A 24449-nucleotide genomic window follows, 5' to 3' on the forward strand; every position below is an offset into this window, starting at 1 on the left:
AGAAGATCCTTGAGTTTCCCAAGAAGACGTTAATAGCAAATTTCCACCAATAGTTTCCCTATGTTTCACTCATTTAACTTGACTCAAAGAAATTCAGCTGTCCCATGTCCTCCCTGCAGCCCTGCTGTCCCTTTACCTTTGTGTTGTCCTCTACAAAAAGTCTAGCTCCTCCACTCCTTGGGTCAAATCTCTACATTGAACAGAATTTGGATTTCCAGTGCCTTAACCAGTTTACATTCCTCGCTCAGCCAAGTTTCCTTTTTATCAATTGGACTGGAATTCTCTTCATTACTGTATTTCATCCCAAACCTAATGAGTCAGCAACAAAATCAGTAGGGAAAATCTGGCAGCATGACTTACTCTAAACTAATCCTAATTTCCCTCCTGGCATACTATTGGGACTGCCTTTGATTTCCCTCTACCCACCAAGTGCATGCAAAAAGGGGTCACATCTCCTTTTGAAACCTGTCTGTAAAATTCCAGTGATGCTTTTTGCTGGGGCATCAGAAAATGACACCAGGCATTTAAAGAGGAAAAGAGGCCCCAAGATAAATGGTGCCTTAGCTAGCTCAGGCCACAGCCACCTACCACACCACAGACCTCACCATGATGGTGTCAGACCTTAAGATGACAGTGCCAGGGCCTTGAGGTGCCAGGCTTCGCAGCACTGGGCCTTCATGATAGTAATGCCATGGGTCTTGCAGTGACAACGCCAGGGTCACACAGATAATGTGGGGCCTCACAGTGGAGGTTCCTCAGGATGGTGGTGCTTCACAATAACGAGATCAGGAGAGCTTGTCTCTTGACCCTGCCTACCTCAATCCTGTCTTGAATTAAAACTGGGCTTTTCTTTTGAAAAAGATGGCAAAGCTAAGCATTTGAGAAAAATCATGACTTTATTGATAAAGGTGCTGAAAGAAGATACAAAGCTGCCAGACATGGGAGAAGTGGAGGTGAAACAAACAGTAGGAATAAATGGAAATGATTTCAGCTTTTGGTGCTTTCCGTGTGTGGAATCTTGTCTAGAAAAGTTGTCACTGCTGGGAATCTGAGTTAAAAATAATTCACGCCACCATTCATGCCATGCAGACACACATGACAACAGATTTGCTGGCAATCAAAAAGAGTAAAGATAGGATTTTACATTGGAATTGGCCCTTTACTCTGGTCTCAGTGAGTTTAGTGTCAACATAAAGCAAATTTACTTTTGCTAAGAGCGTTGTACAAAATCAAAGCATGAACAATATCATAAACTGGAAGCCAAATTATGTGATTTTATTTGAATCAATTAAAAATCACCTCTTAGTATTTGGGACTGCTCTGTTTGTAATGAATCATATTTATCCTTTGGTATGATTTTCATTGTGGTCTCTTTAAGGGAATACCAGCGATCATGCCATGTTGCCCATATGATACCATCATCAAATGAATTTTCATCCTGTGGTGTGTAAACTCCACCTGAAACAAAGGCAAATAGATTTCAACAATCATTCTGAATCAAGGCTTTGGTAGCATCATGAAAGCATATGCCTGAATTAAAGTACAAAGTGTTATTCATGTTCCCTTTCTTAATTTCTCCTCTGCAAGTGCACATCATTCATATAAATTAGTCACTAATTAATCAAAAAGGAATTCAGGAGAAACCACCATACGGAGGCAACTAGCACTGGTATATTAAAATGGAAACTGGATAAGTAAATGAGGGAGAAAGGAATAGAAGGATATGCTGATAGAGTTCAGTGAAGGAGGGTGGGACAAGGCACACATGGAATATAAACTCCAGCACAGATTTGTTTAGCCAAAAGGCCTATTTCTGTACTGTAAATTCTAATTAATTTTGTGTAACCATGAGTTGAGTGTCATACTTACAATTAGGGCAAATAAGTCACACTAGGATACTTGAGTTTCTTATCTCAGTACTCATTCTACAGGTCTAAGCCGTACTGTGAACATTAGCAGTACTTTCAACTGGGATATTGGAGTGGGGTAGAGAGAGGTGGAATCACAGTTGAGTCCAACCACCTCCTTCACTGACTGGCCATATAAAGACATTATCCACTAGACAAACATCAGCAGTGGAAACATGGGCTGATTCTTCTCCTTCCAAACCCAGGATTACTCAAGTCAGTTGTGACACCCATTTCTGCTCTAGCTGAAGTCAGTTAACCTGCCACAGATGGGGAACTAAATCTGAAAAATTCCAATTCTGCACAACTTCATAATGCACTGAGTAGTGAATTAGGGTAACTTATCCATCAAAGCAGTGAAATAAATCCTAATATTTTTCACATTGTCCCTATGAGACTCCCTGAATCATTGGGGGTGATTTTCAACATCTGTTTCTCATTTAAAAACATATGGCTGACAGATGAAAATTTGGAGGGGTGGTGGTGGTGGGAGCTCCTTAGTTGACCCATTGACCTACAAGGCCAATGTCAGATGGACCTATAAATAGCTGAGTAGCTTGTCCACCTCCTTCTGGCAGGATGCTGCTTAAATATGCAAATTACAGGTGGAGACCCTGATTGTAATTTTCAGGTATAATTGGTCATTACATGCACTATGTACACTCTGCCAATGTTATCACGTGTGGAGCCATCTAATCAGCATTGGAAGCTGACTAGAAACTGACTGAGGAAGCTACTTATTTCAATTTCTGTGAGGGTGTTTGTCCTGGGCCCACACAACAAAAACTTTAGCCCACTGCAAGGCACTTCCCACCCACTACAACCTTGGATCAGCTTTCCACCCAGGCTTGACCAGATGATTCCCGCCCCCACCCCTATCCCAGCCCGACTGCCAAGTAGTAGACAGGTGCCTGTTTATGTCCTTGTGCCACTAATTGTGTTTCACATTTCTACACAGCTCCCATTATCATCACTTCTCCATCAATTTTACAAGACACAAGTGATATTTGTTTCTCAGAGGGCATCCTGGAGCATCATATGGACCTTCATTTAGTGGTCTGTCTGTGAAACAAAAGTGCTCAAGCATTCAGTGCAACTAGCTTTAATAAGAAAGCAAAATACTGTGAAAGCTGGAAACCTGAAAAAGAACAAAAAGTGCTGGAAAAACTGAGCAGATCAGGCAACATCTGTGGAGGTGTGAAAGAAAGAAACAAGACAAAACCAACCCAGCAAAATAAGACAAAATGTGAAGTAAAAAACTCTTCATTTGGACACAACCTTTGTTTCTTTACTATATCCATTACCACTCACTTTGGCTGTTACATTGTGAAATCTTTTGTTATTTAATCTCTGCTGCCCTACAACTATCATAGACCTTCTCCTTTCTTCCTGCCCCCTCCCGTCAGCTTCATAACTCAAATTTCTATCTTTCTTCAGTTCTGATGAAAGGTCATCAACCTGAAACATTAACTCTGTTTCACTTCATGGGGAGAATTTTCTCCCCATCAGGGGCACTGAGCAGGAGTGGGTGCGGATGGGCGCACAGCCAATCACCACCTGCAATCGACTGCACGCCGCCATTTTACATGGGCGGACCAATTAAGGCCCACCCAGCACCCCAAAGCGCTGAGCACTCCCTGTGCGGGCAGGGGGAGGAGGGAGAGTCGGGGCCTGCGCTCTTTTGCATATGCGCGTGGTAGAGTGCAGAAATCTCCCTGAGGCACAGAGCTGTGTCAGGGAGATTAAGTTGGTACCAAAAAATTGAAATAAAGAAAAAAAAAAATTATTCTGACACGTCCCCTCATATAACTGGGTCACATGAGCTGGGACATGTCAATTAATTTTAATAAAAATTTTCATTACATTTACAAGTCCTCCATAAAACCTCATCTTGCCTGTGGATGAGGTTCTATGAAAAACGCAAAGGTCGGCTGGGCTCTTCGCCTGCCCAAGCCCTGTTACGTATTTTAATTGCTATTTAAATGGCTTAATAGGCCTTCGACAGTTCGGCGGGCATGCAGCCGACTCCTGTGTGCGCCCGCCAAACTCAAGATCTGAATGACCTGCGATGTTGGGATGCACGCCCAACATCACCGATGCATCATTTTACGCATTGGCAAGCAGAGCCCACCCCCGCATGCTGACCAGAAGATTCAGGCCATTGATGCTGTCTGACCTGTTGCATTTTTCCAGCATTTTTTGTTCTTATTTTAGAAGTGAGCTGTAGCGGAGACTCAAACTGAAGGTTTTTGAATGGGGGTTACTGCTATACTGTACCACCAGGACATGAGTATGATGGGCCAAATCTTTTGAGGACTGGTAATCACTATCAGATTGCCACTCCACTCCTATTTACTTACCCCAACACTGGAGCTCCATATTTCTCACCTGGACTTCCAACCTGGGCCTCCTGAGAAATGTGCGGCATAGCTGCTCCTAGAGACCTACCCCCGGAGTGTAGGAGCATCAGGGGAAGCCAAGGCACACCCCTTTTTTACGGCACTAGCTGCCCTATTCCAGTAAGTTTAAATGTCCCAGCCGCCTTGACGAGCTATGGAGAGGAGATAAGTGGTTCAAGGGGTAGGATGGTTAGGGAGAGGTGGGGCAGATGGTCAGGAGAGGTTCAGGGGGTGGTTTGCATGGTCGGTGGGGGGTCAGATGGCCAGGGTTTGGGCACTGGGGGGATTGGCAAGTAGTCGGGTGGTTGGATGGGTTGGGACTCCAGGGTTGGGGCTATTCGGGGTGATGGGGTGGGGGGGGGGGTGTAGTTTGGAGCTACTCAGGAATTAGAACTGGTTTTAATCCTTCTAACTTTTTCTGGGTAACTATTCTGCTAAGTGAGTCAGAACCCTCCTAAGTCTCCAATTTTAAGTTAGAAGTTTAGAGTGTTCCAGGCACAGGGGAATTACCCTGTGGAAGTTGAAGCTTCCCAAAGCATCTTCCAGGTTACTTCTATGGTACAACCATCTGGAGAATGGAAGATCTGGGCCAATATGGCAATAAGGCTCCGCAGTTACTATTTCCATCTTTTTTTCCATGTAAAAACAGTGGCAATGGTGCAACATTTCATAGTTTCTATGAATGGTCATCACGCTGAAATACTAACTCTCTTTCTCTCCCCACAGATGCTGCCTGACCTGCTGAGTATGCCAGCATTTGCTGCTTTTATTTCGGGTTTCAGCGTATGCAGAATTTTGCTTTTGCATTTTATTACATAGTGGTGCGTACTTCTGGAAAGCTAGCCCTCTCTATGCATCATTGTTAACATTTCCTTTACAATGAGTTGTGTACAGTCAATTGCATGAGAAATGTGTTCTAACATGGTTAACAAAACTGTTATTGGTGACAAGTTTTACCTTTGTGATATTGGCCGTTAAGATTTCCTGCATGGCATCTGTTCAACCACCAGCCTGTTTGATCCTGTGCAGCACAGCTGCCCTCATACTTATCATTATCAGAGTCCACTGTGCTAAACTGGATATAGTTGTGTGAAGTAAAGAATTTATCACTGGGATCGTCACCAAACGCAAAGCCAGCAAAGGCATCTCCAGCATCTCCATTCACGTAATAGCCATAACTCAAACGATATTTGTCCTCCTCACTTGACACTTTAAAACCCACATATTGAGCAAATCTGGAGGGAAAGAAACATTAGTAAACATTGACCTGATACAAATATGATCCTCTGTCCTTTTGTAATATAAACACACTAGAATCAGGTTCCACTCACTGGTGACCAAATGTCTATTAAATGTTTGGTGCAGTGAAGAGCTAAAAGGACAATTATGTCCGCAGAAATAAACTAAAGTTTAAATATATAATGTAAAAAGTGAATGTGAAGCTGAACCAATCTACTCCTGACTATCCAATTGCTTTTTTGTGCTAAAAAAATTGAATTTTCCAGCAAAATAGGAACTCAGTGATCATAAAACTATATTATCAGATAATTAAGTGGCTTTGAATTATAAGGAGCAGACTGAGGAGCAATTTTATGCCATTTCTGGTGGTGTATTTGGAGGCAGTGAGGGCATTTAATAAGGCGGGAGGGTGGTGTGCGAGCACCCCAAAACTTCCCCGCCTCCACCAAAATTAATTATGGGCCTGTGGCTGGACTTCCTACCCGGCTGCCAGTTGAGGTCCTTAAATGGGCAATTAATGAGCATTTAAGGACCTCATCCAGTCTCCACTGCTACTAACCCATCTGCTGCCACTTGGGGAGCATGACACGCAAACCTGTGCAGGCTGCATGTGGTCTCCGAGTAATGCGGGGGATGGATGGGGTGGGTACCCTTGTTCAAAGGCACTCAGTGCCTGATCAAGGGACTGGGCACTGGGAAAGTGGGGCACGGTCAGAGCCATGAACCTGTCTTTGCAACCGAGTACCCCACCAACCATGCCCCCCCAACTCCACCACCACCACACACCACCCACGCCCCCCCCCCGCCCCCCAACGCCTCCGCCTCAACCTCCACCCTGCAAAATCCTTTCCAACATGACTTATCTCTGGCCAGGGTAACTCATGAATCCTGGGCCTCCAGTGGATGTTGTTCAGGCAACAGACCGATAATGCTGGTGAGAAAAAGCCTCTAACTGGCCGGCAGCTCTCGCTGGGCAGGATTTCTGCCCTCAGGGTCCTTAATCCTGGGCCTGCTGTTGGCTGCCTAGTTGCCTGAGAGACATATTATGGCGTAGGCAGCATATTATCCTTGTCTAACAAGCCTAATAGACCATTAATTATTTATTGACATAAAGTGGGTGGGCTGCTGATTTCGGCGGACATCTACCTAGCATCTTACAGGGGTCAGCTTGGGGGTGGGCGAGAAGGTGGGTTGCTAGCCAACTAACCTATTTTACTTGTCCCCACCTCCCGCCAAAAAAAATCTTGTGTTTTTAACGCATGTTAAATCCAGCTTCTCAGTTATTGCAATGATGCAATACAAAACTAAGACTCCTGCCACACAAGTGCCCAATAATGAACATCTCCAACAAGAGAGAACCTAACCATCTCCCCTTGACATTCAATGGCATTACCACAGCTGAATACTTTACTATCAACATCCTGGGGGGTTACCATTCACTAGAAACTTAACTGGACTAGCCATATAAATGCTGTGGCTACAAGAGCAATGAGAGGCTGGGAATTCTGCGGCAAGTAACTCATCTTCTGTCTCCCCAAAGCCTGACCACCATCTACAAGGCACGAGTCAGGGATGCAATGAAATACTCTCCACTTGCCTGGATGGATGTGGTTCTAATAACACTCGAGAAGCTTGACACCATCCAAGCCAATACAATCCACTTCATCGGCATCCTCATCTACCATCTTAAACATTCAATCCCTCCACCACTGATGCACAGTGGCAGCAGTGTGTACCATCTACAAGTGCACTGCAGCAACTCATCAAGGCTCCTTAGACAGCACCTTCCAAATCCGCAACTTCTACCACCTAGAAGGACAAAGGCAGCAAGTTCCTCTCCAAGCCACACACCATCCTGCCTTGGAAATATATCATCGTTCCTTCACTGTCGCTGGGTCAAAATTCTGGAACCCCCTCCCTAACAGCACAATTAGCATACCTATACCACATGGACTGCAGCGGTTCAAGAAGGCAGCTCATAACCACCTTCTCAAGGGCAATTAGGGATGGGCAATAAATGCTGGCTTAGCCAATGATGCCCACATTCTGTGAAAGAATAAAAGAAACTGCATCATAAAATTTGCATTAGGCCTATAATATTGTTCTGCCTACTGTCAGTGACATTGAATGGAGGTGAAGTGTTTGCCAGAGGGTAGTAGAGTAAGCCAGAGCTGGGATGATCCCATGTTACTTGCATGAGCTGTTAGCAGGAGTAACAGAGCGGTTTCAGCAAAAGACCTGAAGTCCTACTGACTGTCTTTATGTTTGAAGAATAAGATATTGGGTGGGGAGGGGTGATGGGTGGAAATGAGAATGACAACAACCTCAGCAAAAGTCAGTGAAATAAAATTAAATAGCATTTCTATAAATATTAACAAAAATGGATAAAACAAACTGAAAAACAAATATTTGACACATTAAAAAGTTGCCTTTTTTTAATCATTAATATCATATTGCTTGGTAAGGATTTTTAATCCTTCTAAATGGTACCCCAGAAGGAAAAACCAGTAAAACTTTAGAAATGACTGGCACAGGTCTGAACTGGTATTATATACCTTAAAGGCTGCATTTGCTACCAATGCTGTGCATGCAGAGTTGCCTGCTGATGGCAGACCTAGGTCAACGGCTGCCATATTTATTGGAGGCAATGTGCACATGCGTACTCATCACTGGCCCTGGCAGCAGGAGGCGGGAATGTTGTGAATTTCTATCCTGGATTGACACTGATGGACTTTGGAAACTCCTTTTACAAGGTGGGAAATTAAAACATTTTCCTTGTGGGATATTTTACTGCAGTCATGTTGATGAGTGTTTCTAAAATCTGTCTCCCCATCTGCAAATCCTTCCCTCCGCCTTCTGCCACTCTGAGTTCCAAGCTGCAGGCTCCAGCAGTGATGTCATTGGATTTCTGTGCATGCGTGGACCATGTGCGCATGCACAGATGGCTATCGGTGGCCATTTTGCATGGTCATATTGTTTTGGCAGAAGACACAATGTACCTTAAAATGGAACTCCAGTTCAGACCAGTACCAGTCATTTCCAAGTTTTACTGGCTTTTCCTATTGGGGGGGTACCACAGTATTTTATTGTTTACAAGGATAAATCAATGATTACCTCTGCTGTTCTGACCAGTCCTTCAAGGTTATTTGGAGTAAATAGGCTTTATCAGTCTGTGTAGTTATTAAATGTATTTTCTCATTACCAATCCAGAACTCTGTAGTGTCAGCAGGTGACAGGTATCCAAACCCTTCCTTATATGCAATCCAGTTTCTGAAGAAATCCACACTGCCATCGAATCGCTGAAAGAAATTAGTGCAGGATTGCATGATCATACCTTTTATCATATTTATAGAAGATTTACTGTAAATAGCATAACTGAGGTATAACATACCCTTTGTAGCACTGTCCAGCCTCTCCCATTTGTGTCTATCTCACAATACACTAAGAATTGCTGTCGAGCTTTCAGTGGTTTAATGTAATACAAGCCGCTATTCGTAGCACCTTTGTCAGCAATACTTTGACAGTCTGAATGGGATCAGATTACAGTTCATTGATTACTTATTATTCAGCTACAATTATAGTAACATCTTACCAAACAACCCATGGTGAAATAATTGCTAATAAAACTATAATAAACAACATTAACTTGCCTTTAACATTGTAAAACTAAGATGCTTCATGGCACCATTATCAGAAAAGATTTGACACCAAGCCACACATGGAGATACTGGGACAAAATGGTAATTTAAAGAGTTTTTTTCAAAAGAAGGAAACAGAGGTCAGAAGGCAGGCACTTAGCAGGGGAATCGCAAGGCTTAGGGCCTTGACAACTGAAAACACAGCTAACAACAATGGGGCAAAGGAAATTGGGAATGTGCAGGAAGACAGAATTGGAGGAATGCAGAGTTCTCGGACTGCAACTGGTCTCCAGGAGGCAGAGATAAGGATAAGGCACGGTCATGGGGGAACTTGAACATAGAGATGAGAACTTTAAATTCAAGCCATGCTGGACCTAAAACCAATGTAAATTGGTGACCAGATGGATGAAGGGGACTTGGTGAAATTTAGGATTCAATTTAGGATAATAAAACATCAGGCCATCCAACTGAAGAGGAAATGATTTCTAAGATGATCTTTAACGTCTCAAAACATACACAAAAGTAACTATTTAACAGGGGATGCTAACCTTGACCTGTGATATCATTTATTTGAACAGTGTCTTGACATGATTCGCTGCACCTGGACTGAAGTTGTTGAGTCATTTTCATTAAAGTATGGATTTTTTCATTGTTCAATATTACAAGGTTGTCTAACTGTCTGTTGAAAAATAAAAGAAGTCATACAGAGGCATCATCTCTGGTGAAAGATAGCGATATTCACAATAGTAACAAATGTCAACAAATCAAGATCAAAACAGAAGACGATTGAAATATACAAGTCAGTTAACATCTTTAAAAAGAAAAGACAGGTTATTGTTTCAAGTGCAGGCCTTTTCATAGAACTCCTTCGTACTTTTATGGATTCTGGCAAAGGAGAATTGATTCCCTAATCTGATGGTCCAGACTAGGATGGGCACTAGTTAGGAAATTGCTGGCCCAGCTGGCCCCCAGATTTTTCATCCATTGCAAGCATTGCACCTCATTGGGATTGCCCAACTAGAGAATCAGCCCAGCTAGGCTCTACTCCCGAATGTAGATGGGGGTATGTCATATGGGGAAGACCCTAGTCATTCTAATAATTTTATTAAATGTTCCTCAATATGAAACACCCTCCCATTGTAAAACTAAGCATCTGCAAGCAGGTTCTGAGAGGTCATGTTTAGGATTTGAACTTGTGAGCAGATATTAATGGCTAGCAATTTCCAAAGACAGAGGTGTGGAGTTTTTGTTTTAGGCCCTATTGGTGTGGATACAAATTGCTCCCAAACTTGAAATAGTTTTGATAATAGTCATTTGGTAGTACAAAAGCTTGACAGTTAATTGTTCCCTGGTGCATTTTCCATCTCAATGCATCTACCAATCACAGTACTCTTGCCCCCCAATTAGCACTCTCTTCTCATGGTTGTTCTCTTTACTATTGCTATCCTTGTGAAATGTCCTAATGAGGGCAAGATGAAAAGCCTCAACAACATGTTTCTTTTTAGTTTTGAAAAGTGGTTTCATCTGCACATGACCAAATATAAAATCTGCCTTGAACCAGCATGATTGTCGAGCTTTTTAGAATGGATATATATAAGGGGAACTTGGTGCAGTTTAATTAATACAGTTGAAAATGGGTTTATCACAAATAATAAGCATTTTTAATCAGTGTCCACAACCTGAATAACCCGATTTCAAGTAGTTAAAAATGCCTTTATAAAGTATACAGAACTATTTACTAGTTATGTAGTTGTACACTATAGTCAGCTTCCTTCTTTATAAATTAAAAGAATATAGATTAAATATTGCATTGTTTCCTAGTTTTTAAGCTTGTTTAAAGGTGTCTGAATATGGATTATTCTGTAAAAACCTAATTATGGGCTGGATTTTATAGTCAGTGGCGAACAAATGGCCCTACGCTTGCTTTTGCCCAAATTGAAAATTGCTGTCAGTCAAATATCTAAATGGCACAGCACCCTCTACAGGCTACCTGAGACCTCGACAAATTAGGTTGAAGAATCATTAATGAACACTGCAGAGTCTGAGCTAGGAAGTGTTAGTAAGAATATTTAATTCAATGTCAACCCAGTTACAGAGAGCAAAATAAAAACAGGGAAACAAAAATTGGCTTAAACAGAGAAAAAAGAGACAGAAAGACAGAAGGTGAAAAAAAAGTTTTAATTTTTTCATTAGCTATTTTTCAGTGCCAAACAGGTTGTTCAGCAATAATTAAGATTTGCCATGCCTTTAAGGCATACTGTGACTTGAATAGACAATTCAGAACTTTATCTGGTGAGCTCTGTTCATATGTTGCAGGATTTCAGCATCTTCACACATTTGACTGGGAAATCAAATGAGCTATCATATTATCAAAATTTTTGGTTGAGCAAGGCATCTTAGACAGTAGCTTCCACGTTTTCATTTTTAACCACACATGTAAAGACCCTAAAAGTTGCTAGTCAATTTATATGTAAATAATGGTGAGTGCTGTTAGCCTCACTATTACTTCTACCTCAAAATCTGGTCCAACGTAGACTTTGCCTATTAGGGGGCATAAACTTATCAGCGAGAAAATAACTCAGCTTATCTTTTTAAAGATACTGATAACCTACCATGCATTTTCATAACATTCTGTTTTTATTTCAGGCTTACAGCTTTTTCGGTTTGTTCTTTTTATCAATGGGAAATTGAATTTTTCAAGTAAATTTAGTCTTCTGTTAGATGTTTACCAACGCATAAAACATCAAGCATTTGTTCCTGACCTCTTCGTTTTCAGGACAATGTAATTTTGTACTTACTGTATTTCAAGGTCTCTATCTCCAGTGGTTTTTTCAAACCTGAGAATGTCTGTTTGTATTTCGCGAATCCTTTGAATGTATACATCTTTAAAATATAAGAATATAGGTAAAAGTCATATGCATCCTGGCAGGGGGGTCATTCTGATTGTTTTAAATGAGTAGCTTGATGCTTTAGCTTGTGTACTTATATTACCATGGAACTATTACCTGGCGCTTGTTTCTTAATGACACTATTGTATTCTTCGATGTCCGTAATCTTAACTTTTGTTACAGTGGTTAGATTTTCAATGTTTCGTAAATTATCTTCAATTGTCCCAAGTTGCTTGTCAACTGTTGCTTGGTACCTCCCAAAAAAATTAGCAACTCCACATGTTGTTGGGCAGAATTCTCCCTAAATTGCCACAACAGAGAGTAAATGGTGTGATATTACATTTCCAGCTAGAAAGCCACATTTCTTGTGATTTTAAGGCAGGCAATACAATGAAATGCTACTTACAAATCTGCTATCTAAGATGCAGCAGGGTTCTTCAAATGAAACCTGCAATAAAAGAAAAGTAGAATATTATTGCATGTTCACAGTAGTAAAATCAAACTTGAGCAAGGGATTCATTGATGTCTTTCACATAAATTCACTTACAGCTTTAGCAGATGAAAATGCAAGTAGCAGAACCTGCAGGAAGGGTAAGAATTTTTCCTTTGTCACTGACATGATATGTAGGAAAATAGAGATTCCAACTCACTGGGCAAGATGTATGAACTGGGTTCTCTAGAGCAGCTTTATCTTATTGAGTCCCCGAGCTGAGATAAGATTTCACAATGATTACTAAAGAGGCATAATCCCGGAACACACAGTAAACCAAGTGATAACCTCTGACTCACTTATCCTGTTGGAAATAACTCATAGAACGGAAGTGTGTATCAAAAATGAGCCACTAACTAAATTTTGATTTCCATTTATTTAACATAGAATTGAAATACAATAGCATATTCAAGTCACCAGTTAAATCAGGATTTGACACAATTTTAGTGCAAAATATACAATATATCTGCCCAAAAAATTAATACGAATGGATCTTCTGTGGCATTTCATTACAGTCTTGAGTTATGGATAGAGGCTCCAATGTTTTTGCCATCATATAGCTGACCAGAAATCTTTCCAGCTCTTAACACCTGGCATGTGTTGGAAGGATTTGCAGGTTGATACTCAACCTATTTGGCTACATTATGAACACAACTTCCTTGGCCATCAAGCCCTGGGGTGGTACTTGAAACTAGAGCTTTTGCTCAGACAAAAAGACATTACCCATTGCACCACAAGGCCTCCAATAGTGTGAGTAGCACTCGAAAAATGGTTGCTATACAGACTAATTAATAGGCCACAGTTTTCTAGGAATCCCAGTATTGTGCCAGATAACACATAACATATTGTTTTACATCTTGATTGCCCATTCCTAACAGATAGAAAGTACCTTGAGGAATGCAGTTTATTGCCCTGGGGCTTTGCTTAATTGGGCCTGCTCCTTTAAACCACAACGTCTAATTTGATCCCAGTTTAGGTTTTTGCCTTTCCCTTGCTATTTTTTCATTTAATGAGGAAGTTGCAGGCAGGGGGTTGGCCAAGGGTAGATTCTGTTGCATCCTGTCATCTGGTGAACTCACTAAATGGAACACTTCTCTAAGTCAGCAGCACTGTAGACAAAATAGTACCAATCAGAGTTACAAAGCCTTATCTCATGGGTATCTCTAACTGGTTCCTAACTTAGAAAAGACCTTCCTTAAAATGGCCACCCAAGGCTTCCATGGCAATACTTTCAAGTTACCAGACTGAAAGCTGTCCAGCTTCTGGGACCTCTGAGATGGTGCATACAAGTTACCTATAGACCCCTTCAGTTCAACAGATGGGTATTACAAAAGTTGCTCATGTTCCCACAAAAAAATCCTGAAACTGAGGTGGCTCTCCTCTCATGGCAGATAGCTCCTTGACAACATGCTGGGATCTCCCAAGTTTCCCTAGTGTTGTGCTCTGAGGGGTGTTGGATGCCTGTAATGTGCAAAATCACACAGCTTCAACAATTGGGTGGCTTGATCCTCATCATCTTTTCCACCATCATCTTCTGGTACCCCATGTTGCTGTGGTAGATCTACAGGAAATGAGAGTAGAATTTAACAATGGATGAGCATCGTCTCCTTGAGGTTAAAAGACAGAGTAAGATGTGCCAAGAGATGATTCTCGGAAATGCAAGGGCGACAATGCCCACTTACAGTCAATAATGTGGTGCAGCAAGCTGCAGATGACCTTGCTGTCTCCTGTGGCAACAGCTGAGCACCTCCCCATAAGCTGCAAGCCTTTCTTTTCAAAGTGAGTAAGATACTGAAGGTTGGGGTGTCCCTCCAATGAATGCCTTTAGTGAGCTTTATGTGTCAGTTTGTCCTGCAAGCTTATCAAGTGTATATTGGCAAGATTACTTTTAAAATTGGTATGGGAGAGTTCATCATTTCTCTTTGCAATTTTTTCCTGTGCCTTTTTTACTTCTTTTCTCTTTAGCCTCCTGAACCCTCTCTCCTGCCCTCATGCCTCTGTTCAATTCCCCACCCTCGGGTACTCTGCCTTCTCAAATTCCTATCCCAACTCTTCAATAATCCTTGACTTACGTCTTTTGACCCATCCTTGACTCCCTCTTAGGTAAGCCTATAGTTTCCCTCTGTGCCTCGCTAGGCATTCTCTGAAGGGTTCATTGAGGTACTTATCAATGCCTCCACATGAGCAGCAACTGCCCCATCTTTTTCTCTCGCTCACCTACCCGTACAGCACAGCTGCTGGAGGCTAATCTTGCCAAACTCCTCCCTGTCTAATTCACCCTTCCCAGTGCTGACCCTTTTGACACTGCTAGTAGATCACATCTCACCACCCCTGTCTTCATCTTGCTCCAGGCTGTCCTTTCACCTGTGAACAGGCCCTTGCTATCCATGAGCTTATTGAGGATGATTGCACTGATGTTGTGGCCTTGATAGAAACTTGGCTGAGGGGTAAGGACACATTCCCTCTAAACATAACCTCCTGGTCTGGCTATACGTTCAACCCCATCTGGGTTATCGTGATGAGAATGTGATGCCTTGACCTGACCCCGACCCCCACCCCCACCCACGCCCTACTCCTCTGGCACTCTCCCCTCCCTTGACAAGCCCACCTCTCATTCAAAATCCTTATTCCCTACTGCCCTCCAAGCACCATAAAAACAATTTCAATGAGATAACTTCACTGCTTTTCTCCCACAGCCTCTACACCTAGAGGCATCTCATCTTTGGTGTTTTTAACATCTTTCCCAATTCATCATACTCTCTCTCCTCTGACTTTACTGCTCTTTTATCATCCTTAATTCCTTCATTTTAAAATAAAGGATACAATTCTAAAGGGGGTACAGGAGCAGAGGGACCTGGGTGTCTATGTGCATAAATCATTGAAGATGGCAAGACTGGTGGAAAGCACAGTTAATAAAGCATACAGTATCCTGATCTTTATTAATCGGGGCATAGAGTACAAGAGCAAGGAGGTTATGTTGAACTTGTCTAAGACCCTAGTTCGGCCTCAGCTGTATTATTGCATCCAGTTCTGGGCACCACTATTTAAAACTGACATGAAGGCATGGAAGACAGTGCAGAGAAGGTTCACGAGAATGGAGAAGTTAGGACTCTTTTCCTCAGAAAAGAGAAGGTTGAGAGGAGATTTAATAGAGGTATTCAAAATCATGAGGGGTTTGGACAGAGTGGATAGGGAGAAACTTTTCATAATGGTGGAAGGATTGAGACCGAGAGGGCACAGATTTAAGTTAATTAGCAAAAGAAGCAATGGCGGCATGAGGAAAAACTTTTTCACGCAGTGAGTGGTTAAGATCTGGAATGTGTTGACTGAGAGTGTGGTGGAGGCAGGTTCAGTTGAGGTGCACATGAGAGATTGGATTATTATCTGAAAAGGAAGAATGTGCAGCTTTACAGGGAGAATGCAGGGGAATGGCACTAGGTGAATTGCTCATTAAGGGACCCAGTGCAGACCTGATGGGCCAAATAGCCTCCTTCTGCACTGTAACAATTGTGATTCTGTGAGTCCTCAGAGGAGGGGATGCACTATCATTTGACCTTATGCATGTCCTCCACCAGCTAGATATAGTTAGCATGTCACATGGTGAGGAGCACAGTGCATGTGAGCAGGAGCAGGTGCTGGAGATAGGGACAACAGGGAGCAGTCCCTGTTGGAGGGCATGGGACACTGCAAGCTCTACTCAGTGGACCTCGATACTGATCCTTGGGGGTCATTCACAAAAAGAGCATTTCTGGAACAGCAACAGGAAATGTGTGTGCTTCTATTAGCATTTCCTGAGACACTGCACACCCTTAAGGAGACTTGAAGAGTCCATGTCCACCATGAATGCCATGATGTCTCGTGTATTTATGCTGATCTCCATTTCCATGGAAAAAGTGACTGTTTGGGTTTTGAAATGCAACGGTACTACGTGTCCCATCTGGCTTTCTGTAGTCAGGTGACCTCTGTCATGAGGCTGTCTCTGTCAACTGACATCTTGAGATCAATTCAATAAAGACTTGCAATGAAAAAAATGAGAAGCACAGCTGTCCTTAAACATAAAACATGGTGTCAGTAATTGGAGGTAAAGTACAGTTTTTAAAATCCTGGAAATGCTGGCAATGGAAGACACCTAGAAAGGCATACAGAAATGTTCAAATCTGCTAAAAGCTGTTGAAAAGGACTAGAAAAAGTAAAAAAAACTGAAGGCTGGAAGTAAAATATTCAGGAAGTGAACTTGGCATGAAGCTTTCCAATCCCAGCTCCTGTCGAATTGAAAGGCAATATGTGGAAAACTGGCAGTTTTTCCACTTGCAATAGCAAAACAACAAGCTGGCAATAGAGTTAATCAAGAAGCTGGAACCGTTAAGAGTAGCCCTAACATTACTGGGGAGGGACTGCTACAAATTTTATACTGCCCTAAACCTAACCAACAAACAAAGAAAACAGAAGGCAGAGATTTTGAAAGCCTTGAACAAACGTTTTGAGCCCTGAAAGTTACTTATGAGTGTGATGTATTCAACAATAGGGGGGGAATCATCCCAGATTTGTGTGAAGTGCAGTAGCAGACGGGAAAAAGAATGCAATGGTGGCTTTTCAAACTGTTTCGTCCCAATTAATCATGCATTACTGGGGAAAGTGCCATTTTGATGGTAAGTGGCCTCCAATTCACCTGTCATGCTGTCACCTCCCCGCTTCCTCACATCAGGCATCATATTTAAAGTGCAGCCACATGCATACATCTCAGTGCTTCCAGCCCAGGACTGCTACACTGAAGACATGGCCTCGAAAGGCAAGGAGGTTGCAGCCCCCCAATTTAGTGATGTTTCCCTGGAACACCTTTTGGACACCGTGGAGGCCTGTCGTGGTGTCCTCTAACCTGCTCTGACAGCAGAAAGGGCACCAACATCACTGATCCGGCTTAGGGAGGTGGTGGCAGCAGAGATCAGTGCCAATGCCCTGCAAAGGAGGACAGCCACCTGGTACCACAAGAGGATGAATGATCTCCGTTCCGCCAGGGTAAGTTACTCTTCGCATCATTCTCAATTCACACACTCACAAACCCATCAGACATCCACAGGAATCTCACTCACTGCCAGTTCAAGGAACATCACCATTCACTCTCTCACACACACCTTCATTGTCCTCAGACCATCCATAGAACCACTCACCACCCACACATGCCAGGTATATTTATCATCTGGCCTGGTAGGTGTCCTGCTTACACTCTCTCCATCTGTATTCATGCAGGACAAGCTGAAACACAAGACAGGGAGGTCGCAGACTGGCGGAGGAATGCCCAACATCAAGGTTCTAACAGACTTTGAAAATAGAGTCAACCAGCTGGTCGTTGAGGATCTGCACCAGTCCTGTGCTGACGGTGAGGTCAGCTGTGCTCTATCAAATGAGGATCCAGCAGTGCTACATCCATCAGACAACCATGTTGTGACTGCTGTATACTGTTTCACAGGCCACTGCCATGCACCAATTATCTCTCCTTGCTTTCGCAGGCACATCTGGGAAAGAGCCAAGGGAGTCCATGACCCAGGTCCTCAACTCAAGTGCCGAAGACACCTCAGAAGAGGAATCTGATGAAATCTCAATTGAAGATCCATCACAGTGCTCACCCACACCCTCCACCTGCATGAGACCTAGCTTTAGAGTAGCCTCGAGGTCACAATCTGGTGAGCACATTGCACTGTCTGATCCACAGCAGGCGCTGGCAGGGATTTCCCAGGTTTCCGGCACTCAGAGGACTGCTGGAGGCCATAAATCTCCTGAGTCCGAGTCAGGTGATGAGCCTCTGGACTTGGTCATGTCACATGTTGCTGTAGCTGCAAAGGCAAGCTTGGAAACATCAGGAATGGATGTCTGCTGCACTCTTCAGATTGCAAGGCACGATGGAGGAGTCTGTCCGCCTTCAGGCTGAGGTGATAACACCTGCATTGCAACGCACTGAGGGCAACACTGGTAGGATGGCGGCCACCATGGAGACCTTGGTCCAGGACGTCACTCCTGCACTGCTGCACTGCAGCAACTCCATTGCTGATGCCATAGTTGGTCTCCAACAGTGTCAATGCGAGAGGGGTGTGGGCAGCTCAATCTCACTCCAGTTTCCCCTTCTCCTCAAGAGTCAGCCAGGGGCCCATGGGCATCCATAGGCAGGAGGATCAGCAGGTGCATACCCCCCTCTCCCAGGACAATTCACCCAGGTGACTCTGGGAGTGTCTGGCTCATCGGAATCCCCTCTTCTTGTGACCCCAGAAGCTCCAGCTCCACAGGCCAAGGAGGGTGCCATTGCACACAGCTGGACCCCATAAGCAGCCCAGGGCCCTCAAGTCTCAACTCTCCAGAGGACACCCACCAAGGTCATCACAGACAGGGCGTAGCAGTGAGCAGGCTGCCTCCACCTCCACTGTGGATTCAGGGGGGAACCAAGACGTAGTGGCAAGGTTAGAAAGGTTAAGAATATAAACTCTTGAGTCCTCCTCCTTCAAGGGGAGAAGGGAAATCCACCACAGCATTAATAGTAGTAACAGCAAACAGCAAGAGAAAACAACAGCAAACACCAGCTCCCAACTGCAGCTCAGGCAACAATGAGCCCAATCAGGAAGATGTAAATTCTTTTTGAGTCAACCAAATAAACTAAACTAACAAAATTTTGGACAAATTAAAAAGCAGCACCTTAAATGAAGACAAAATTTAAAGGAAACTTACAAACGTTAATCCAAAATGTGAGTAAGTGGGTCAATAAAACATCCCAGTCCCCGAAAAAAATGCAGGCATCTTGGGAGTCCATGAACTGACACAACCTGTGGTTGTATGGGACTGCGTGCAACATCCTCCACCCCAGGTCCCCGCTGGAAAATGGGAGGATACTGGCGTAGAGGGCCCCCCACCGGGGACCTCTGCCACTGGATGACAAAAAGGTATGCCAGGGTGTGTCTGGGCAGCGAGCAAGGGCAAAGAAACAAAGGGTGTGCAGCAGCAGTCCATGCAGGAAACCCCTCCGCGCTGTTCTAAAGGGCATGGAAGGCATTTCCACGAGGCGACTCAGGTTGCAGGGCACCAGCTCCGAAGGGAGGGTTCGGGGCTTGGGGCCAATGTGCAATTTTGTCCAAACAGGGGTACAATCAGACAGAAGACCACTGCGCACCTGCGCCACCTCAAGACCCAGAGTGATGTTGGAGCCAAGCATGAGCGTCCGAAGATCTTGAATAGCATTGGCCGCGAGCACGTTGCACCAACTCCTGTGGAAGCTTCCAGCCCGCTCCTCCATGCAATTTCTAATTCCCTTTTAAAAGCCATTTCTCTGTCCTTTGCTTCTAATTCAAGTTTTTTCAGTTACAACTGAAGTCTCACTACCTCTAGCTGTGACTCACTAGTGTCAGGTTTCACTTCCAAATGTAGATGCTGTGCTATACTTTTAAGTATATCTGATTTTATAGCAACCTCAGGTAACCCCAATTTTAACTTATCTGCCCAATCTGTTAACATACTTTTGGTTATTTTCTCCAACCCAATCAGAGTTATCTCTTCCACTCCCAGACAAGTCTTAGAAACTGCCAAAACCAACTTGCAGTCTCACCACTTCTAAAATACCTCAGCAACTCTTGAATTAAAAGTGCTTCTCATACTCATATCATTAAGGTTCACCAATTCCAAACTAATCAAGGAATTAGAAATATTTTTATCATGGACGAGCTCCCAATTGTTATGACCCAGCAGCTTGGTAAAGCAGTTATTTAAAAATCCCAGAGGGAAACTTTAAACAACTGTCATAACCTACATTTGAAATGGTATGTTCGAGATGCAACTATAAATTCAGGAATCAGACCACCAGTTCTCGAGAGGTATTATATTAAACTAAATGAAACATTTTATTGATTTACACAAGTTTAATATATATACATGGCTACAAATTACTACAATCATAAATTTTAACAAATTCCCAAACTAATCTCCATTAAGGCAACAGCACCCATAACTTTAACCAGACACCAGGCAAAGCATTTTCATCTTACAAATTCAAAATGAGGTTCCTCTCATTTTGGTTCCTGTGGAGACAGCTGTAGGCTTACAGTTACCTTGATCTTACATTGCCTCTGCACTGCACACACGAAAACTGCTATCAATTATATCCAGCGTATCTCACTGAATGTAAATTCTCATTGTATCACCAGCCTCTTTGAACTCCACCTCTTATAACAATAAAATCGCTTTATAGGACCAATTTTATTAGCAATATAAACATATTGCTTGGTCTCTGTTAGCTATGTGCCAGATTTTACCCCGATTCTTGAATGCTCTATTCAAAAAATGCAAATGCACTCTACCTCTCTTACATCTCAAAACTAGTACACATCAAAGCCCCCACACTAGCTGGCTTTAATCCAATTAAGACACACCCACAGACTAAACCTCTATTTTAAAAGAAAAACATTTTCCAATAATATTATGGGCATTAATAGCTTCATGGCACCCACACCAGATGGTGGTCTGAGCGTGGCACCTGCTGCACAGAAGCTGAGGGAATGCATGACATGAACGCCCTGGAAATGTAAAGGCCGGATGCTCTGATTCCAGGCGACACAAAAGTGAAAACACTGGAATCAGAACGGAGTAGTTGCCAGGCATCAACCAAGTCGAAGGACCTGACCCCCAAGATCTCCAGCTGAAAATGTGGGGCCAATAAGGTAGCTGTCCTGCCAGAATTGGAGGCTAGGTGACACATGTAGACCCCCACCTTGCCGCTCCAGGAGCCACGTAGCTTTGTCTCCCGGAACGGTATGGGTTTCCTGCAGGAAGCACAACACATACTTCCTGTCCCAGCTAGTCTGGGGGCTTTGATGTGTACTAGTTTTGAGATGTAAGAGAGGTAGAGTGCATTTGCATTTTTTGAATAGGGCATTCAAGAATTGGGGTGAAATCTGGCACATAGCTAACAGAGACCAAGCAAACTGCGCTGTGCGTCCCTGCTGCTGTGGATGTTGAGGCTGACTATGATAGTCTCGATTGTCAGAAGTATGTGCTACCAGCACCTTGCCTAGTGTGAGAAGGAGGGGACTATTTTAATCCTTCCTCTCCTTCAGGAGCCCAGCGAGGAACATATGGATCTTCCTCTTAGCATTCTGGTCTAGCCCAGGGGCCTTGAGGGCCTCGTGGGTGGACCAGAACACAAAGGAAAGGAATGCCATTGGTCCAGGGTCGACTGGAACCTGTCTTGGCGACCCCGATTATCCGCTAAAAAATCCTGGAGGTCCCATAAAGGGATGAGGGGAGAGTCAGTGGGGGGGGGGGCACGAGGGGATCCATCACTTCACCTGACAATGACTCTAAGTCGTCCCTGGTGCTCACCACCAAAACCCATTCTCCTCCAGATTGGTGCCCCCAGGTACTAACCCCTCTCCTGTATTGAATATGGGGGCTGATTCGGAGCTGCCAGTCGGCTCCACCTCCACCTCGATCCTCTCTGGTGTCCTCTTGGGGATATGGGCCAAAGGACGGAGGTGGCTCAGAGCCCCCACTTCAGGCACCGGGTCGCCCGGTGAGTCCGGAGAAAGCTCGAGAACTAGGATGGAGGCGCTCAGCACTGAAGATTGGGAGGGAGCTGGGGGGCCTTACTCACCATCACCACCCAATGACTCAGCGGTTGGGGCAATTATTGGGGTGCCACAGTACCCTTGCAGGCTAGCTGGCATCTTGGGGGTACAAGGTGGGACAGGGTGGGGAACCACTGCAAGATCAATACCCTCACTGACCCCCGAGGGACCGTGCTCAGGGGATTGCAGCAAGGGGTCAGGGATTTGGGCTCCACCTAGAGGGCAGAGCGAGGACTTACGGGGCAGAGACGCCACCACCTCTTCACTGGGCGAGGGGATACATCTGATCTGGTGACTCGCGAGGTCCTCCCCCGCTGAGGGTGGCATCTATTCCAGGGTATGCTGGGGAGACCTCCATCTGTGAGGCCCCCACTGCCTAGTCCAGCCCCTCTGGCTGCTGGTAGCACCTCGCCTTGCAGGGGGGAAGATGGAGTGGTGGCGGGGTGGGGGAGGGGGAGGAGTGGCAGTGCCAGCCATGTCCGCCAGTTGCTGGCAGGCTTGGAGGCAGGACAGTTCTTATGGATGCGCCCTACCTCCTTACAGGCATGGCACCACATGCCCTCCACAGTCCAGAAGACCCGGTAGGCAGCCCCCTCCTATTCCAAAGTAAAACCCCCCTCTGTCTACTCCTCCCGGGCCAGGCAGACGAATACCTGGTGCCGGAAGGAGGACACAAGTCAGAGGGCCGCATCTTTGAGGCCGAGCGGGATTGACTCAACCCCCAACCTAACTTCCCACAGTTGATGGAGGTGGGGGAGGAGGAACCCACTGGGGACAAAGGGTGGGACTTTGGAAATGATGATCCTCTGGGCAGTGGCCTCCAAGGAGGTCCATCGCCAGAAAGGTCCCACCCACAGTGAGCCCCTTTTCTAAAGCCAGGTGCACTGCCCGTTCCCATCTAAAGAAAATTATGGCTTTGCTCTAAACTTTCGAGGCAGCAACTATAGCTGAGGGGCCAATGACACCAGCCATAGCCTTGACGCACGCCTCGATCTTCATGTCGGGATGGGTGTAGCTCTTGATACCCAGGGTCTCAGTAAGGAGTTGGAAAGGTGACGGGGCCTCCAGCATAGATTTTCTTGGAGACTCTGCCACCGGCGTCAGTACCACCTCCACACTCGCCGAGAAGGCCCGGCTACGGCAACCCTGTCGCAGACATAGGGGCTGTGCCACGTGTACCCCAAGCTCTATATGCAAGAATATCCCACCCATAGGAGAGGGGAAAGGATGGTGTGACCTCACCCTCCGGAGTGGTGAAAACAAGGAGGAGATGGGGAAAAGGACAGGGAGACACAGGGTGGCTGGGTGTCATTTGGTAGGGTGGAGTTGTGGGGGGTGGGGGCCTCACTGGTCTTCCTGTGGGGGAGGACAATGTCTTCACCAGGCAGCCGGTACTGCATGGCACACGGAAATCGGCACCATCCCTCTTCACCAGGCAGCGCCAGCTATGTGGGCTTAGGTGAAGTGATGGGGTCTGGGGTGGGATTGTGGCTGCGGCAAGATCTTAAGCAAACACTCACACCCCTTCTCCCCAAGTCTCTGCAAATGCCCTCTTTCCTCCCCAAACAAAGCACAATGTTGTCTTCTGCTCCTGCCAAACAAATGTCCAGACACCCACCTCAGGCATTATTTAAGGAAAAATCCTTGCCTCCTGGTCTCCTTGTCCTACAGCACCTCCTCTTTTCTCTCCTCCAATTCTCCAGGCCTCAACAGCTTCAGGCCTTGCAAGCTCCAGGCCCCTGCAGCCCCAGCAGCAACACCAGCAGTAGGACTCACACTTGTTGATGTTTCCTGGGCAGCAGCAACACAAAGGATGGAAGAAATCTTGAGGAGCCAGAGGGAAGGCAGCAACACAATAGCTCAAACAGCCACAGCAACAAGAGCAGTAACACCTAGCTCTTTTCAGCAACACACCCAGAACACAGCTGCAGCTGTGTCCTGTACCTGTGTCCAAACAGGAAGCTATAATTTACACAGCCTTGGACACCATTGTCAATTTTGTAATTAAGCTCCCAAGAACGTCTTCTTGCCTCTGGTTCCTTGTCCTGATGAGCAGTGTTCGTGTCACTCAGATGTAAAAGCTTGTTCCCGCAAAAGATGAAGGCAGGTGTCTCAGTCCAGGGCCTCTTCCCTGTGCAGTTTGTAACCTTCAGACCAAAGTGATGTGTTATGATCCCAGTTGAGGTTACCAAGGGACAAGCCTGATCCCATGGTTGAACACAGCTTGATAGATACTAACTTTTATTTGTTTGTTTAGATACGTGGAGAGTAGCTACTGAACAGAGTCAT

At 44.7% G+C, this 24449-nt stretch overlaps 1 protein-coding gene across 1 annotated transcript in view; it reads right to left on the reverse strand.

The window, feature by feature from the left end:
* The window catches only part of fgg (fibrinogen gamma chain), a 53897-nt gene extending 41148 nt beyond the window's left edge, over window positions 1-12749 (reverse strand). The window contains exons 1-9 of the mRNA XM_041179126.1: window positions 12619-12749; window positions 12478-12519; window positions 12189-12372; window positions 11982-12066; window positions 9732-9862; window positions 8937-9070; window positions 8660-8844; window positions 5264-5541; window positions 1300-1458 (exon numbers count right to left, since the gene is read on the reverse strand). Of these exons, the coding sequence (XP_041035060.1) occupies window positions 1300-1458; window positions 5264-5541; window positions 8660-8844; window positions 8937-9070; window positions 9732-9862; window positions 11982-12066; window positions 12189-12372; window positions 12478-12519; window positions 12619-12690 (1270 nt within the window). The 5' untranslated portion in view covers window positions 12691-12749. The remainder of the gene's footprint in view (window positions 1-1299; window positions 1459-5263; window positions 5542-8659; window positions 8845-8936; window positions 9071-9731; window positions 9863-11981; window positions 12067-12188; window positions 12373-12477; window positions 12520-12618) is intronic.
* Between the last annotated feature and the right edge of the window lie 11700 nt (window positions 12750-24449).

Source organism: Carcharodon carcharias, chromosome 1, assembly GCF_017639515.1.
Source record: "Carcharodon carcharias isolate sCarCar2 chromosome 1, sCarCar2.pri, whole genome shotgun sequence".
NCBI lineage: Eukaryota > Metazoa > Chordata > Chondrichthyes > Lamniformes > Lamnidae > Carcharodon > Carcharodon carcharias.